The following is a 14,625-nucleotide window of genomic DNA, read 5'->3' on the forward strand; positions in this document are numbered from 1 at the left end:
TTAGTTTCTGAGAAGAAGATTTTTAAAGATTTACTCTATATATATTCCTATTTACAACTTTGACCACCCATTGTTGCCCCACCCTACCCCCGGGGGTCATGATTTTCACAGCTTTGAATCTACACTACCTGAGGATGCTTCCACAGGTGAGCTAAAAATACATAACGCGGGTTATGTATTTTTTTCTGCAATGTCGCCACCTTCATATCCCGCATGAATCACCAAAGAAAGCATTTTATTGTTTAAGGTGGAATAACACACCTGGAAAAAGTCACTCAAATTAACATGAAAGAAAGTGAGCGCACAAGAATCCTCGATACGAATCAATTGGGATTTAAATGTCTATAACCTCGAAAGGCTATGTACAGGTTTCAACAAAAATATATTACATGTATGTTGAGAGTCGAAGTACATGGCTATTCCGGCTATTAAAAAACTCACAAAGCTTTCAAAAAATGGCAATGAGAGGTAAACCGATAACTAGTTGGAAATGTTAATGTAAACATATTTTAATGAAGTTATATTGTGTACCCGGTATATCCTAAAAAACTAGTAATAAGAAAAGAATTTTTTTAATAGTGTTCATACAGCAGATCTAGAAATCAATAAAAACAAATTAAAATATTCCGGTATATTATAATTCAACATCATGTTATAATAACAAACATTTAAAACAAAAAAGTTTAATTTTTTTTTAAAAAGACGACCAGTTGGATTTGAACCCAAAACACTGAATCTATGTATTCACTAAATCCAGTACGAAACCACTGCGCCACGGAGACTTGACAATATATTCTCTATAAAGTACTGTTTGAAACAACACTGTCATATCAATGGACTTTGTTTTTTATCCTTCAAAAAATAATTTGAAAAAGTACATAATTAGTCATCTCTGGGTCATCTCTCCATCTTTTTTTAAAAAGCGACATTTTTGATGTTGAAATATGTTACCTTTACACGTTTCAAATTTGTGGAGAGAAGACCCAGAGACAACAAAATCATTTAAAAACAGTTGTAAATAAGTAGGATTTTGCATGAATTGCATCGTGTTGCTATATTTAGACCCATATTATAATAAAACCTTTTGCATTTCAAATATTTTTCCACTCATTCCACATCCAACAGAAACCAAATAACGGTTATATTTCGAAAAATATTCAAACTTAATTGATGAAAATTTCACTCTCCTTGTGCGCCCAGATTCCTGCCGAATCTACATCTTAAGCGCCCACATTCTTTGAAAATGTCAAATAAGCGAAAAATTTGCAGTTTGGGGATAAAAAATGAATATCTAAGAAGAATAGAATTCCAGGGTCCCCCGCCGGTCAAGCAGTATACTAGTATCGAGTCTATCGACCAAGGCTGATTTAGGAACTTGACCAAGGTAATAGTGGTATAAACATTTGGTATAAATTTAATGAAATCCGTCAAAGTTTGTAGGCATGAGAGCGCTTACAAGGTCAATTTTTGGATAAAACGGAGTCATGATTGTGGCCAAGTCCCATAACACCAACAAAAAGTATCGAACAATGCTGATTTTTGAACTTGACCAAAGTATTAGTGGTATAAACATTTGGTATAAATTTAATGAAAATCTGTCAAAATTTGTAGGCATGAGAGCGCTTACAAGAACAATTTTTGGATAAAACGGAGTCATTATTGCAGTCAAAGTCCCATAACGCCTACAAAAAGTATCAACCAATGCTGATTTTCGAACTCGACCAAGGTAGTAGTGGTATAAACATTTGGTATAAATTTAATGAAAATCCGTCAAAATTTGTAGGCATGAGAGCGCTTACAAGGTCAATTTTTGGATAAAACGGAGTCATTATTGCAGTCAAAGTCCCATAACTCCAACAAAAAGTATCGACCAATGCTGATTTTCGAACTTGACCAAGGTAATAGTGGTATAAACATTGGGTATAAATTTAATGAAAATCCGTCAAAATTTGTAGGCATGAGAGCGCTTACAAAAAAGTGTGACGGACGGACGCACGGACCCACGGACGCACGGACCCACGGACGGACGGACGCCCGGCATTTCTATGTCCCCGCTCCGCGTTGCGGCGGGGGACAAAAAATTATTCAAGTAAGTAGCAACAAAAGCCCCTGCGGGATTCGAACTCTGGGTGTACGGATCACAAGTCCGACACTTTATCTATTCGGCTATGGAGTAAGTTACACGTTTCAGTCCATAAAATCTTTTTAATAAAACGAAATGTCGTTTTGATCAGCGGTCAGCCATTTTGTGATTATGTGTTATTCCTTTAAAGTTTCTTTAAAGTTGCGGTCACACACTGCGATTTTCCATCAGATTTTCAATCGACTTGCTCATGTAAGATTATTGAGGTGGTCAGACGATATGGTTTTACAATCGATTTTCAATTAATGCAACCTATTCAATATTTTCGTTTTACGGGAAAAAGTATTGTGACGTCACGATTCTCACCAGAGAGTCGATTGAAAATCGGACGCACTTCAGATTTTCAATCGACTTTAGACTTTGCTTTCGACTTACCACTTAGCAGTCTGGGCGGACTCCGAAAAAGGAGTAAACTCCGAAAACGGAGTATTTTGCACCGTCATGCATTGCGATTTTCTCAACTTCCGTTTTGTAGCTAATGTAAATAATGGAGAGTTGCCTCCCTTTCCCGTAAAAACGTGATTGAAAAATAGATTAAAATCCTTCAGAAGTGTGAAAAAAAATATGGAAACGACTCAGAAATTATTAATCTTAAAATTATACCTAAAAAAAATGTGGAAATGTTTCGGTAAACAACAGGAAAAATACATACAAATATTTACACTCATACGTGGTCCACCAGGACTTATAAGATAAGAAAATCAAAGACTTGGAAGTATGGAAATTGAAAATAAAATGTTGCACTAATGTAAGTATTCAAGCCTTTAATATAGATGATGTTTTTTTTTTAAATACGACAAAATTACGATGTATACAAGGTTTTAAGAAGTGCCGACTTGGCGAGTCAGCGCGTGATCAAAAGAACGGTGTAATGACAACAAACGGGATAAAAAACTAACAGTAATAGTGTACTTCACACCCTACCACATAAATCATCTTAAATAATAGTGAAATCATGAAAAAAACATTAATTTATTCCCTTTATTGGCTTCGTCATCGGAAACAGAATTGACCAACTTTGACAGCAAATAAAATTTGATTTGCCCAACGAACGTATATTTTTGCCAAATACATTCTGTTGAAACATGTCTTATAAAGCATTTAAACGTATTTTCAGACCTGCATATGAATAATCCGCTTTGCACGATCAATTTTCCTGAGTGCCCTGTTTTCACGTAAAAATGGGATATTTTGATTAACTGCGCATGCGCCGAACTCCTTTTTCGGAGTATTTTTTCTTTTGAGAAATCACTTCCGTTTACTCCGTTTTCGGAGTCCGTCCAGACTGCTTAGTTGGTCACACGGTACGATTTTAGTCAAAAGCGAATCTGATGAGAAAATCTGACGGAAAATCTAATGGAAAATCGTATCGTATGACAGCACCTTAAGAAACAAAATACAGTAAAACCCTTTTATAACGAACACGCTTATTATAAATTGACACTTGTAGTCAAGTGTTTTCATTTCCTGTGGGTTTTATAACGCATTGTGAAGTTAATGGATATAATGAATTACAGTGTACTTAACAAATATTCAGAATCAAATAAAGTGTTTCACAGTGAAATCAATACAAACCAAATAAAACTACAAACAATTGGTTTATGAATGTATTTATTGCTGTTCTAGCAACAATAAATCTGTCACATCAAAAATCAGGGCAGGCAGTCCTGATCAGTTGTACCGTACAGGCCCTCCAACAAAATAAAGTAAAAATGATGATCCATGAATCATGATGGGTAGATTGATCACTTCCCTGTTTACAAGTGGTTATCAATATCCACAAATAAACTTAAATACTTGAACAAATTACACTCTATATTTAGTCAGGAGGGAGTCACTAACTATGCTCATCATGTCCATACAGGATTTCAGCATGTATGCTAAAGTATGGCTGAAAATAAAACAACTGATTTCCTATCAGATGATAGGTAAACTTTCTGACTAAGCACTGCTTGCTAGTTATTATTTGTATCAAGTTTGCATGAACCACATGAATGTCATGATTAAAATCAGTCCTATTAGTGCAATTGTAGTAATATCAAATATATTATGTAGAATGGTATCTCAAATCTTTTATATCAGTTGGGATATTGAACCCCATAGTAAAAAAAAACAAAACATTACTGTTGCCAAAAAATCATTCTAGTGTGAAATCCGCATTTCACGTGTTTCATGTCCGAAATGATCACATAATTGTTCACAATGTCACACATACATGTATTGTTCATGTTTTGGTGTTTATAATGTTAAAATTTAAACTTGTGGACACAAGAATCATGACACTAAATCTCCTAATCCAATGACTGAAGCGAATCCCACGATCATGGCTGGAACGAGTCCGATTCCCACACCTTTCACGAGTGGAGGAATTTTAGTGTAAGTTATGGTTTTATTAATAAATGGTATCTGTCGATCTGAAATTTAAAATTAAACAATTGTGAGTAAATGATCAGGCCTAATTATTCTCCATATTGACTGGATCAGCAAGACAGTCTATTATGGGAAATAAAAGGCCAAAAATAGGAGATTGAATATTGCTGATTACCGGTTGTCAATTCTTATCATGAATATTGATGATTATATTATTATGATTTTAAACCCACTATATACTTATGCACCTAGACCGCGAGATCTTGTCCACCAAAAAAACATAGGTAATCATAGATTACTAAGCTCACCGAGACGGAGCATCACCATTATGAGACATCACCTTCATAAGACCACCTTTATCATTTTATATGAAAATCATACTTTATGATCTTGGATATTCATGGATTCTGTTTTGACAAAATATCGTATATCATCTGATAAAATTTTTCTATGATAATCATATGTTCATATGTTAATCAATACAATGATATGAAATTAAATATTGTATCATGTCATATTTATAATATATATCATATAAAACAATAAAATACCGTAATAAACAATAATGAGATATGATATTGTAATGTATGATATGACATTGTATTGTGTTATACCTTATTGTATTTGATCACATAATACAATATCATAAAATATAATACAATATAGTATTATATTACAATATCATATTACATAATACATCATAACATTGAAACATATTATATTGTATAATATAGTATGATATTGAATTGAATGACACTGAAACATATTTGATACATTATATGATATTATATCATATAATACAAAATAATTTGATTCCAACATTGTATCTTATCAAATGATACAATATTATGTGATAAAGCAAAATATTATAAAATACATTATTATATTATACATATTGTATCATATGACACAATAATATATATTACAATATCATATAATACAATTTCATGTGATAAGATAATATATCATATAAACCAATATCATATCATACAATATCGTATGATACAATATTATATAATATTACAATATCATATAATACAATTTCATGTGATATAATTCTATATTACTGAAACCAATATCATATTATACAATATTGTATGATACAATATTATAGAATATACAATATTGCATCATAGGATACAATATAATATTATACAATATTATATCTTATGTAATTGTATCATGTGATAAAATATTAAATCAAAAATACAATATAGTATTATACAATATTGTATCATAATATACAATACTATAAAAATACAATATAATATTATACAATATTGTATCATAATATACAATACTATACATAACAGTATCATGATACAATATCATATCATAAAATATCCAAAAAATTGATACAATATCATATCGTATTGTATAACTTTTTATAATATAACATATGATATCATATTGTATCATATCAAACAATATTGTTTCATATCATACAATACTATATTATAGGAATCGTTATATCATTTATCAACAAACACATCTATCTATCGAGCTGGTTTGAGTGAGGTAGGAGATTTCTTTAGCATCCTTGATAATGGAGATCAGGCTCTGCATATAAAGCAACCTCTGCATTTAATTTATAATAAAGTTAAATCAACTATGCAAGCTATCATCTATAAAACATGTGACCTGTTCCAAAAAACTAAACCTCATCCAGCATCCGAAACCTATGGCTCAGATTCAGCATTCAAGCCCATCAGGTGCATTGGTATCATAACACGCATCATCCATGCAAGTTTGGTGAAGTTTGGACCAGTAATAACTAAGATATCATCATCAGAGGGCACTAGCAATTAAAACCTTAACTTCCTCCAGCATCCGCAACCTATGGCTCAGATTCAGCATCCATGCCTGTCAGGTGCATCTGTATCATAAGACACACCATCCATTCAAGTTTGGTGAAGTTAGGACCTGTAATAACTAAGATTTATTTTTTAGCATCCTTGATAATGGAGATCAAGCTCTGCATCTGAAGCTATCTCTGCGATTCATTCATATTACAGTTAAATCAACTATGCAAGTTTGATATAGTACTATCATCTATTAAACATGTGACCTGTTCCTAAAAACTTAACTTTATCCAGCATCCGAAACCAGACTCAGCATTCAAGCCTGTCAGGTGCATCAGTATCATAAGACACACCATCCATGGAAGTCTGGTGAAGTAAGGACAAGTAATAACTAAGATATCATCATCAGAGGGCACCTGTTTCAAAAACTTTATTTAACCAGCTCTTAAAACCTTAACCTCCTCCAGCATCCGAAACCTATTGCTCAGATTCAGCATTCAAGCTTGTCAGGTGCATCAGTATCATAAGACGCACCATCCATACAAGTTTGGTGAAGTAAGGACCAGTAGTAACTAAGATATAATCATCAGAGGGCACCTGCAACAAAAACTTTAACCAGGTCCGGACGCCGACGCCGACGCCACCGCCGACGCCACCGCCGACGCCGAGGGTATAGCATAAGCTCTCCTTGACTTCGTCTCGGTGAGCTAAAAATGTTTGTGATAGTTGATAAATTAATGCAGCTAAAAATTTTCATATATGTATACTAATACATATTTTAGGTAGTCAAAGGTTCCACGTAAGTTTACAAATAAAAGTATCAAGAATCAGTGATACATTTGAACACCAAAAACTAGAGAAATAGTGAGCAATCATTGTGTGAAGCTGGAATTTCCAATGTTTCTCCATAAGAAAGATATAATCTGGACATAAATTATGCTCTTTTCCTTCTTGTGACCTAAAATTTGCCCAAATGACCTAAAGTGAAAATCATAACACACTCAGGTCATAGCAATCTTTGTGTAGAATAGGGACTTCCAATGTTCTTCTTTAGGAAAGATATGGACTAGAAGACAGGCAAATGAACAAAATGATTCTTATATACCCCCCCCCCTTTTCGAACTTTGTTTGCGGGGGCCATAATGAAATTCATTTGTTAGATACTAGTAGTAGAATTCAATATAAACATGACAAAAACTGAATCTGTAACTATTACTACTATTGTTGAATTTTAATCAAAAAGTATTGGCACATTTTTCAGATATTCTAAAAGTTAATGATATTCTAAAAGCATCCAAAAACATTCATCTTTATGTTGGTTATTTGAAACAATGTAAACCAAAAAAAAAACCCAAAGATTGAAATAGATTTATAAATGAAAACTTACTGAAGGCTTTTCCCTCAGCACCTGAAAAAGAAAAGGTAAAAAATGTTAATGTTAAGAGATAAGTGATAAAATGCATGTTTAATATCATATTATCCCTATGCTGCGTGCTGTAAAACAAGTAAATTTGGCGCATACACATGCACAAATAAATTTAAGCCCACACACATTCTATCTTAAAAGAATAAAAAATTTCTTTGTTTGATCTACACCTGGATTTAATTCTTAGCCCTGTGTTCACGCAAGCAATAAACACATGGGCTTTGATCTCTTACATCCATATTTGATGGAGACAATAAACTAGTCAGATAAAAAAAAAACATCATTTATCAGAGATGTTGTTTGTAAACAAGTTTGAGTTATCAGACTTTGAATTTGATATAGCAACTGTGATAAAACCAGAGGAGTTCTTAGACTTAAAAGATGAGGAAAACCGAATGCTACCAGTGATGAGTAAATAGCATGTAAATATAGAAGTTCATTTCTTATAATTTAAATAAAAAAACGAAGAAGAGGTAATCAGGTATACTGGTAGTTTTATTTTATATCAGCCAATCAAAATGCAATAAAATAATTTACCACCTATTTAAGCTTGAACAATCACCACCCTTGATCACATTTACACCTCTGACAAGGTACTGAAAGGAAGTGACAAGGGTAGACGCCAATTTTGGAAAGTGCTCATAATATGTACTAGTAAGTGATTATATCAAATTGGTCGATCCATTACTATTTGATTGTCAGATCTTACTTGATTACCCATAGAGTTAACCTGTGAGACTGTATATATATTAACAAACAGAATTGCCTGTCCAAAATTACAAAATCACACATTTCCACTATCATAAATGGGATCGAAGTGATTGTTTCAAAACATGGATACATGCGGATAGTCATTGGCGCACTATAAATTTTACAGCTGAGGGGCAGTTGCACCAAAGGCACTAACATTTGTAAAGCTCGATATTTTCTCGTTTTACAGCAACTTTTAAGAACAGTCATATACTTACCATCCTTTTGCAGCAGCTGTTCAGGTAGCTGATACAACATTCCGGCGGTCAGTCCCGCTGGGATACAGTGCCACTTGCTGTCTGATCCTGTAGATTTATTGATCAATAGATGGGCCAGTGTATACCAAAGAGCTGAAAAATGGGAGATAAACACTAATTTATTATATATTCTTTTTAAATATATACTGTTACATTTCAAATATAAAGGATTTCTCTGTCAAAGAAAGATAAATGTTGTTCAACACATGATATTCTAATAAATTGTTCATAATTATAAAGGAGTTATCTTTCTTGATAATTAAATGAAGTGGTGATGAAATTTCTATCACCAAATTAAACTTTCTTTGAAAAACACAGTACATGTATTACAATGTAAAACCAATTCTGATATATCAAAACATTTTTGTGATCTCATCTTTTCTTAAACCAAACCCCAAAAATATCTTATTGTCCTGCAACTCTCAGGTAATTACATGTAGCTGTCCAATACTTTCTACTTATTAGTCAATAGATGGCTACAGGTGATATACTGGACTGCTGCAGATAATTGAGGTACCACAAACTCACGGAAACACAATTATAGGAGAGAAAAACACAACTACTGGTTTCTCCAATTTTTAACAGAAATTTATCAGCTTTCAGATGCAAACTGCGTAGAATATCCATGAGAATTAAAATTTACAGGTCATTACACAAAGAGAAATTTCAGGCAAAATCAAAATAATCTATCTGCACTAATTCTAAAAGCATTAATTCTCCCTGGTGGAAGTGCTTGATTAATGACATCCTTTTGTATAAAACAGGATCAGAAAAGATTTCTAAATCAAAACAGGCATGAACAAATCCTTGTTTTAATATTTTAATTCTTAAAGAATCACACCATCCTCTACAGTTGTTTGCACAAAAATGACCAAAGTGCGGGGATTTTAACCTTCCAATATGCTCACCTTTGTGTGTGTTTTCATGATGCAATGTTGAATAATAGGACCAGTGCAAAACACTTTTTTTGTTTATCTAAACATGCTTCATTGTCATGACAAGTGTTCCTTTATTTGATCAATATCTAGTACATGTATACTTACAGTGTACAAACCTGATCTGTTTTGGTCTAATGACTAATGTTGACTAACTGGATAGTGCAAGGTGAATGAAATGGTTTTTAATGAAGCAGAGTGATAAAAAAAGGTTTTCATAAGCAATGAAAAGGCAAAATAATATACGTAAGTTATAAGCCTCAAACTACCCATTCTGTCAGTTATTGTACTGTCTTTGGTACTGATGCCCCTCAAACCTAACAATACCTGATTGCTTGGACAGTTTTCAGCTTATAACCATTACAGAACTCTAAAACAGTACTAAAATATATCAATCTTACCCATAATTCCAAATGACTGTCCCCCTGATGCACTTTGTTTTGCTATAGCTGTTAATGCTCTGAGAAAATAAATGAATACCATTTAGTAATTATCATTCTCTTCCTGTGAAAACTGATTCAAAGGGATTGGCAATTCAGCTAAAATAGCCATGGTGTGATTTTAAATGATATACAAAGCACATACTGCTTTCTTAAAACTTTATAAGAGGTGCCTCTGAAATACTCTGTAAATGCTGGTGGCTTAGGTCCTCCTGCAAGTTAAAATCATCAATAATTGAAAAATAAGAACACTATCCCAAATATTATAAACAACTAAGGGAACATTGTACCAACCCTGTCCTTTTTAAAGTAATATTAATACCATGTAGGTTATAATGTGACCTTGACTTTAGTCAACCTGAGATCAAGGTCATGAGCAATATTTGTGCCTCATCTTTACTGTTTTCTATTGATTTCAATCTCTAGTCTTTGTGATATTAATAAGTACCGGTACATGTGTATCACCCATTTACAGACATTGGAAAGTTTTCAATTACACTTTACAATAAGTTATTTTCAAGAAGATCTGATTTTCAATTTTTTGCAAAAGATATAACATTAATAAAGAAAAATACATTACACACGAGATTATATCTGGTATTGTTTGCTATTACAAACTTCTCAAATTGTGAAAAATGACTAAACGAATTATGAAAAACTTTCAAATTTACCCCCATTTTTCAAAAACCAAAAATATATAAAGATGGATATACAGTGAGTCTAATCTGCAGCGCTTCATTCCATAATATTTTACAAGGTGAGGACATACCTTCTGCCGCTCTTAATAATAATTCTTTCCTATATCTGTATAATCCATTCATAGCTCCTAATGATCCACCTGCAAAAAGGGAAAACATCTTCTCTAAGAATTTGATGAACCTTTTTCAAATATCCTGGTAAAAAGCAAATCGAGTAGCCAACCAACTTTGCTTCTAATGAACTTGAGGTTGTACCTGATAGGACACTGTAACCAATAATAGAAAAGCTCTTCTCCCACATTCCTCGCTGACCAGTGGCTCCCTCTGGATAAATATACTGAGATTCCGGATTCTACAACGAAAAATGATAGAAGAATACACAATAATGGCCTGACCCTTCTCATGTCAAATTGAAGAAAAAACTGAAGATAGTAAATTAAATTCTGTCCAAGCCATGAAGCTATATGTAATAAGGGTCATTGGGTCAATTCATATTCATATTATATAACCAGTTTCAGTGGTTATAAGCAGAAGAGAGTCATTGATTCCCTCTGGATGGGACACCAGTCCATCACAGGTAAACTCCCCAGCATAAGCCAGTACCAACTGCAGCTAAGTGGATGGAGACCATGCACACATAATGCTATACAACACACTGCATCAATTGATGGGATCTGAACCAGGCACTTTTTAGAGACTGGCCCAGTGCCTATGACAGACGCTGACCATATGCTCCACATCAGAGGAGATAGAGAAGAGGGTCAATAAGACAGTCATTTGGCACAACCAACTTATTTATAAACATTTAAACATGGCCATCATTGGATATAATAAATTGTTTGGTAGTATTTTTCTTGGTCAGTTTTTACCTTGTCAAACTACTTTCAAATACCGATACATACTGTAAATTCCTTATTTTACGCGTGTATTTAATTCCGCGATACAACATGCATGATTTTAAAATCCCGAGGGTTGCTTGAACTTGCTTCTCGCATTTTATGCTGAAATTTATTCCTTGCGTTTATTTAGGAATCTACAGTATGACATATATGAGAATAATTTTACCTGGACATATGCTGGGTTAAAATTTAGGTATGGTGACACCATGGCTCCCTGTCCTGCAGTCACTGAAAAAAGTATTATAACATAAATTAATTTCATAACAAGTCATATATTTCCACCTTGACAAGTCACAAAATTATCCTTTAAACCGGAAAATTTGACAAGAGTAAAATATAATAATTTTTTCAAAAGTATTCATAAAATGTTTTATTATTAATAATCAGCCAATGTCATATGTATCAGAAAGAATAACCAATAACAGACTATGCTCGGGTCACAGTAAGATTTTTGAATCTGTCCCAATTAGTATAATACTTGCAATGTAGCAGCTGCAAAGCAGATCTGCTTCTCGCCAATTTACAAGTATGTTAAAAATAATCTGCCGGGCACATGAATATGCATTACAAACCTTTTTTAATATATATGTGTAGTTAAGTCCACTAAATAATCCATTAAATAGGTCATACCAATGCATTTTGAAAATATTTTTACTTTGAATTAGCAAGCCATTTCACTATGTATTGGAATATCTCAGATTTTATCCTGATCATGGCAACAGTAAACAGAAATTTTTTTAATGTGATGTTAAATGTGGTAGTGATTGTTCCAAATACATACTTGCCAACCTCCAACATGTGAAAATCTGGTCATGACCAGATTTGGAAAGTAAAAAATCTGGTCATAGCGCGTAACAACATTCACGACATATTTACCATGCATTTCATAGGTATATACAATAGAAATATGTGTTAAAAACTTATGTGTAATGCTTTATTGCAAAGAAGCATTTTAACTAACAGTTGCTGATTTTGAATTTTGCAAAGTGATCTAGCTGACACAGAAAATGGTAGGTTGTGTTCAGCTAAAAAAAATGCAAAAAGAGTTTCTGCTACATTAACCTTGCTTTTGAACTCTGTAAATGATGGCATGAAAGTTGTAAGTGACTTGGAAGAGTTATGTGTATTAAAAAGCATCCTATACATGACTTAGCGTTTTTGAATGTTTAGTCAGATCATTTTGGGCACAAAATCCAATATTCAAATGTGCGTTATATAGAACATAAAAGCCTTGTTTTGTACTCGATTACTTTGTTTTACTTATGGGAATTCATTTTCCCAGATATGTTGATAGGTACAAAAATATCGTTTTCTTTTTGTTGGTTTTGATTCCGCTGGCCCCGATGAAGACCTTTTCTTATTGGAAGCCATCACGCTAAATGATTTAAACCTTCGCTTAGTCAAAACAACTCACGATAATAATTACACATAATGTGTCTGTTATAGCGATCGGCATTGTTTACGTGTTACGTATATACAAGCTCAGCTTGGGTTCATAACTGGAAGTCAAACGCGCAACGTAATTTACGAACCAAATCCGGAAATCGGGAGATTTTCGGGTTGTTCGACAAAAATCGGGTGAAAAGCATGACCCGCCGGGTCATAAAAAATAATCGGGTGAAGGGTTGAAAAAAATCGGGTGTGACCCGACGAAATCGGGTCAGTTGGCAAGTATGCAAATACATTGAATGCGCTAAAATGGGACTATAAAAGAGCAACTGTGTTACAATGTATATATCTGCGACCATGCAATCACATAAAAATTTAGGCGAGATACAATGCGATATTTTTTTTCATTTGCTATGAAGCAAATATAGGGGAGGAGTTCTATTATTAAACTGGATCTGTAGGATGTTTGTCATTTTAATGATATAATATTCTATTTATTATAGGTGTAACGATATGGCGATATATCAATCGTACTGATCATGAGGGGCCACGGTACATGTATTCTCAGATGTGTATTGTGATATACTGTATGAGTTTATTTTCATTGACCTTCTAGAATATGTATGTATAGTATACATATAACATGAGACATTAAGAAGTTAAAGTTAGGAATGATTTGTTCATTTTGTTCTAATCAATTCAATTTTATATCTCAACAGTTTGATTGATTTTGTGAATTGTTGACATATTTTCTTCATGCAATATGGTACTATTTCTTATAGAAGTGGGCAACATAGATACCAGTCTATTTATCGTTAACAAATATTGTGATACATGACGTATTGCTATAATATTTCGCGATACATATCATATCATGAGGTAGCTGCTAGCTGGTGATACTCAAGCCTACTTATATGAGATAATCTAACTCTTAAATTGCCCCAACCGCATTTGCCTTCCCATTTCTATAATACTCATAACTAAAGAACTATTATAAAGATAATTTGTATCATTTCATAACAAAAATCATTTACGTAACATGAGAGTCTTGCATTGCAACCTATTTATCATGTTTCTTTCACACACAAATAATGAAGAAATTTCAAAAATCCTGATTTCATATTAAAATAAAACCAAAAAAATACTATTACGTTGCCATCTCAAGCCGGGAATAACCGTATTATTTTAGTGACATTGTCATTGACGATCACTTTTAAAGATATTTCATTTCAAGGTTAATACCCTCATCATGAGATATACTAACCTGGGACATTGATGTCTTGATCTGAGTATGGAGCATATGCCCCATATGCTGAATTATCCTTCCGTCCATTCATGATTTCAACCACAATGTCATAAACTGTTTCTGAATATTGAGATTTGACTTTACATGTGCGTTTCGAGTCAAACCGGAAGTGCTGCAATCGTCAACTACAAAGTTAACTCGATTAAAGAAATTTCTGATTAAAAATCATCTTTATCACAATCATTGAAAAAATATAGTATTATTCAAGTA

At 33.1% G+C, this 14,625-nt stretch overlaps 1 protein-coding gene across 1 annotated transcript; it reads right to left on the minus strand.

The window, feature by feature from the left end:
* Nucleotides 1-3,736: 3,736 nt before the first annotated feature.
* Nucleotides 3,737-14,545, minus strand: LOC128166483 (uncharacterized). Its single transcript, XM_052831669.1, has 9 exons — nt 14,374-14,545; nt 11,887-11,948; nt 11,077-11,173; nt 10,893-10,961; nt 10,269-10,335; nt 10,085-10,143; nt 8,710-8,841; nt 7,703-7,723; nt 3,737-4,557 (listed from the first exon to the last, which is right to left on the minus strand). Exons 1-9 carry the CDS (start codon nt 14,444-14,446, stop codon nt 4,418-4,420), a joined length of 720 nt encoding a protein of 239 aa, XP_052687629.1. The 5' UTR covers nt 14,447-14,545; the 3' UTR covers nt 3,737-4,417.
* Between the last annotated feature and the right edge of the window lie 80 nt (nt 14,546-14,625).

This window comes from Crassostrea angulata, chromosome 10 (genome assembly GCF_025612915.1).
Source record: "Crassostrea angulata isolate pt1a10 chromosome 10, ASM2561291v2, whole genome shotgun sequence".
Classification (NCBI taxonomy): domain Eukaryota; kingdom Metazoa; phylum Mollusca; class Bivalvia; order Ostreida; family Ostreidae; genus Magallana; species Magallana angulata.